The 4,825-nt window shown below is 26.1% G+C and overlaps 1 protein-coding gene across 1 annotated transcript; it reads left to right on the forward strand.

Moving 5' to 3' along the window:
- The first annotated feature begins 1,689 nt into the window (after window positions 1–1,689).
- On the forward strand, window positions 1,690–3,343 carry LOC124943225 (heat stress transcription factor A-1b-like). Its single transcript, XM_047483771.1, has 2 exons — window positions 1,690–1,920; window positions 2,783–3,343. The coding sequence occupies exons 1-2, from the start codon at window positions 1,690–1,692 to the stop codon at window positions 3,341–3,343; spliced, it is 792 nt and encodes a 263-aa protein (XP_047339727.1).
- The last annotated feature ends 1,482 nt before the right edge of the window (window positions 3,344–4,825 follow it).

Here is a 4,825-nt window from a genome sequence, read left to right on the forward strand (position 1 = left end):
TAGCTTTTATTCAGAATGTTACGACTTAAAAATCATTCTAGACCTATCTAGAATGATCTCTTAAACACGTGTTTTTTTTTCATTTATGAGAATTTTTAATGAAATGACGCTAAGTCGTTTTTCCCCAAAAAAAAGAGAAGATTACAACTTAAAAAGTGAGAGAAGAAAAAAGACATATATTATGTGTAATAAACCCTAACTAAGACCATATATTTATAGTTCACTTATTTAAGCTTAGTGGACTCAAATATCTAACCGTTAAGATTTATTTGATCGCACTACAAGCCTAGGCCCGGTCAAAACTCATGGATCACCATAACTTTCACAATTTATATCTCATATTATCCAAAACAACATGTTATTGGTTTATATAGCCAAAATTCCAGGTTAAATCTTAAAATCATACGATTTTACGATTATAAAAGATATTTTTTATTTTGTCGTGTGCGCGTTGTTGACATTTAATTCAGTTTATTTTCTTGTGTGTGATTTGTTGGCATTCAATTCTCTTTATTTTATGGTGTGTGTTGTTGGCATTAATTTCTCTTTATTTTTCTGTGTGTGCATTTTTTGCATTGGTTTCTTTTGAGAATTATATTATCTAATGGACGGACCTTCCAAACACGTATTTCAAATATTTTGTATTGTTTTTAGCATTTATTGTAATCAAGAATCTTTCCAAATATTGTTTCTTGTTATTAACCTTTATTGTATTGGAGAACCATTCCAAATATTTATTTATTTGGTTGCAATGCTAGGATTGAGTAATTAATAAAAATTCAGTTTATAATCGATTTTACAATTATATAAAAAAAATGAATTTTTATTTAATTTTTTTATTATTTAATTAAATAAAAATTAATGTAAATAATTTTATAAATAAATATTTATATAGTATTATTTACTTATTATTATGTTTTAATTAATATACTTATTAATTATATTATGTTTTAAAAATAATTTATGTATAACAATACTTATTATTAATATTAATAATAATAATAATAATAATAATAATAATAATAATAATAATAATAAGTAAACACGACACCAAATTTCTAACATTATTCCTGCTTCCATTAGATTTAAATCAAATCATCACGTATTGATACATTCGTTAATGACCTCTGTATTAATATTTTATAAAAATTATAAATTTTGCGGCACAATGGTGTTAGTCAAATTATTGACTATATTTGAATAGTCAATTCTTGAGAAAAATATATATTTTTTTAATATTTTAAATTGTTGTTGGCCTATACAAATACATGCAAAAACTGCATCACTCGACGTTAATGTTAGTGGTGGTGAACTTTTGCATTTATTGGTATAATATTTTAATTTATAATTAAATAATATAAATTTAATGGTAGGTATATTTATTTTGTAATCTAAGGTGGATTCTAAAAAGGAAAAAAAATAATCCTTAACCCACACATCAAACAAACCTACATATATTAATTTTGTAATCTAAGGTGGATTCTATAAGGAAAGAAAATAAGATTGACTGAATATAGCTGTATAATCAATAATATTAATGAGTAGATAACATTTGGAGATGAAAATATACCTACTCTTTTGCTTAGTCTATTATAAATATCTATGTTAATTAACATCCAAAATTACAGAGCTCATACATTTCTTTTTTTATAACCCGCCTTCCATGGTTACTTGTTTTTGACAAACAATATGACGACAGCTAACGTAGTATGGACTGGATTTTACAATCCAGTACTTTTACCTCCATTCCTTTCAAAGTTGTATGAGATTGTCGACGTTCCCTTGACAAATGATATTGTATCTTGGGGTCCGACTAATCGATCTTTCATTGTGTGGAAACTTGACAATTTCTACAGCATTTTGTTCTATTATTTCAATGACAATAATTTCTCCAACTTTGGTAGGGAACTCCACAAATATGTGAGTCTTAAATTCTCCTTATTCAACCATTTTTTTTATGTTTATAAATTTTAATAAGTTGAATTTATGATTTTGTTGATGAATAATTTTGGGATCTTGGTGAATCTAATTATGGTAATTTGGGTTTATAATTATATACATATACATAATCTTGATAGTATTTATTATAATTTTGAGTTTATACTAATATTTTGTTATCATCATAATCACAATCAGTTTGAAAATTACAAAGTAAAAATAAGAGTGATTTATTTTTATTTGGTATGAAATATGTCATTGAATTAAATATAACTGTTTTAGGTGAAAAGTGGATGGAAATTAGTTTTTGATTACTGTTTTAATCGAACTAAAAAAAGACTTTTGATCAATTTTTTCTAAAAAAAATGATTGATTTTGATTTTTTGAAAATTAATAAAATTTTTAGTAAATATACTCATTAATATAATGTTGTTGAGTTTATATTATTATGTTTAGAGTTTCTTTAATTTTAAACTAATTAATTTATAATTTTATTAGTCGAATTGATTATTTCATATTTATTAGATTTATGTCCATGTTTTTGTGATTTTTAAAACAATTATTTCTCTTTTATACATTGCAAATTCTTTTTAAAATACTCATAAGTTTATACTTCTTATTTTAATTTTTTAACTATCATTTTAAACTTCTATTGTTAAATCTTAAATCATTATGTCTACTTAGTTTTACTATATTTAAATTTGTATAACTTATATAATAAATTAATTTACATGTTTTAAATATATATTTATTTTGTTTAAATGGTCCGGTGCAAAGATTCTAACACATGATCACTCAACCATTGAGTTATGACTCTTCACAAATTTTTGTTTATTGATTACAGTGTTTTAACAAAGTACACCATACACTATGGGAGTTTGCTCATGAAACTGGATTTGTCCGAGGACAGCCGCATCTTATGATGAATATCCTTTCGAGACCAAAGAGTCGTGGCCATTCGTCAAGGAATCCAAGGATAGCGAGAAATTCTCCACTACTATCTACTTATCCTAAGAGGCAGTGGACAAATCCAGAGTTGGCCCGAGCAAACAACCAACAAGACATAATTGTATCCTCCTCTTCTAATGGGTCACAAAGTTCGGGGCTTGGCATCGATTTGGAGTTTGAGAATATCAATAGAAAAAGGAAATTGGAGCTGTTGGAAGGTACTGTGAAAGAAGATGAACATCTAGGTGCTATGATGTTACCAAATTCATTTCCTGAATACAATGATGATGACAACATTGTATGGGCTGACATTCCGCCTCCTTCCTATGCTCAACAAATTGGCAATAATAATATTGTTTTAGAACAATCTGAAAACATTAAGGAGGTAAAAGATGATAGCAAACCAGAAGAGTCCATATTCAAAATGTGGGAACGTTTTCTCATGGAAACGGACTGAAATGTGAACTGGGTCAGAACAATATCTTTGCTTGTAGAGTGTTAAAATTATTGTTATAATTATTTTGTGAGAACTCATGTCATTATCTAATTTGGAATAATTTATATTTTAGTTGGCCAATATGAATTGTAATCTTTATATAATTGTAGTTTAATGAAAAAATGTTTTACTTTTTAAGAACGAAAAATACTGAAAAGGGTAAAAATATGTGGCTAAATATTGATCAAAATAATTAATATCCGATATTTTAAATGAAAATAATAGGATTGTAGACATTAATCATATATATATATATATATGCTAAGAATTTAACTCTAGGTGACATATGCTAGATGTAGTAAGCCCATCACTAAAATTAATTAGATTTTCGTTATATAATTTTTGTAAATAATATATATATTTAATATTTTTATTTTATTATAAATAATAAAATATATTTAAATTATTATTTATTTTTATTTATTTTTAAATATGATTAATAATTTGAATTTATATATTTATAAAATTATAAAATTATTAATAATTTCAAAAAAAAATATATTTATAAATAATAGTGTTATTTTTAAAATTTAATAAGATTAAAAATTATAATTTATATATAAATATAATTATAATATATTTTATTTAGAATAACTATTTAAATATTTAGTAAATAAATAACAATTAAATTAAGTAAATAAGAATATAGAAAAAAAATATTTTTATGCAATGATCTTGTTTTGAAATCTCATATGAGATTAACAATTCTAAATTTATGTATATTTTTATTTAAAATTTAATATTAAAATATATAATAATATTTTAATAGAAAATAATGTGCGTATATAAAAAAAAATAAAAAAAATAAAAAAATAATAATAACAATAAGAAGAAGAAGAATAGTGTAAGTATATAAGGGAAATTTGATCAAATGACTTTGAGAGGGTCATTTCTAAAACTATCCTTTATAATATCAATTTGAAAATATAATTTTTAATTTTTTTTACCATTTTATCCTTACTAATTTTTTTTAAATTAATTTTTCCTCTCATTTCCCCTCCTCTCCGGCCCCGCGACCCACCTGCAACGCCCCGTTGTCCCCGCTCTCCCTCCCATTCTCATCTCCCCGACTCCCAAGCAACGCTACAGGACGACGAGACACACTTGCAACGCCGCAGGATGACGAGACCCAACATCATCGCCGGACCATGGACGCGTGAAACAGTAGACCCGACTTACCAGCATCATCGCCTTCAAAATGGATATGTTAATTTCTTTCAATTGCATTTAACTGAACACTCAATATGTTTGGTATGTTTATAATGCTGTGTCAAAATGGGTATGTTTGCACCACACAAATTGCATCCCACACAATTTGAGTTGGCATCCCGTGACCCACGCAATTTGCATTGGCGTCCCACGACCCATGCAAGATTGTGTCCCACGACCCATGCAATTTGCATCCCTTGATAATATCATGCACCACACCACGATAATATGGTT

Source organism: Impatiens glandulifera, chromosome 6 (assembly GCF_907164915.1).
Source record: "Impatiens glandulifera chromosome 6, dImpGla2.1, whole genome shotgun sequence".
NCBI classification, from domain to species: Eukaryota; Viridiplantae; Streptophyta; class Magnoliopsida; order Ericales; family Balsaminaceae; genus Impatiens; species Impatiens glandulifera.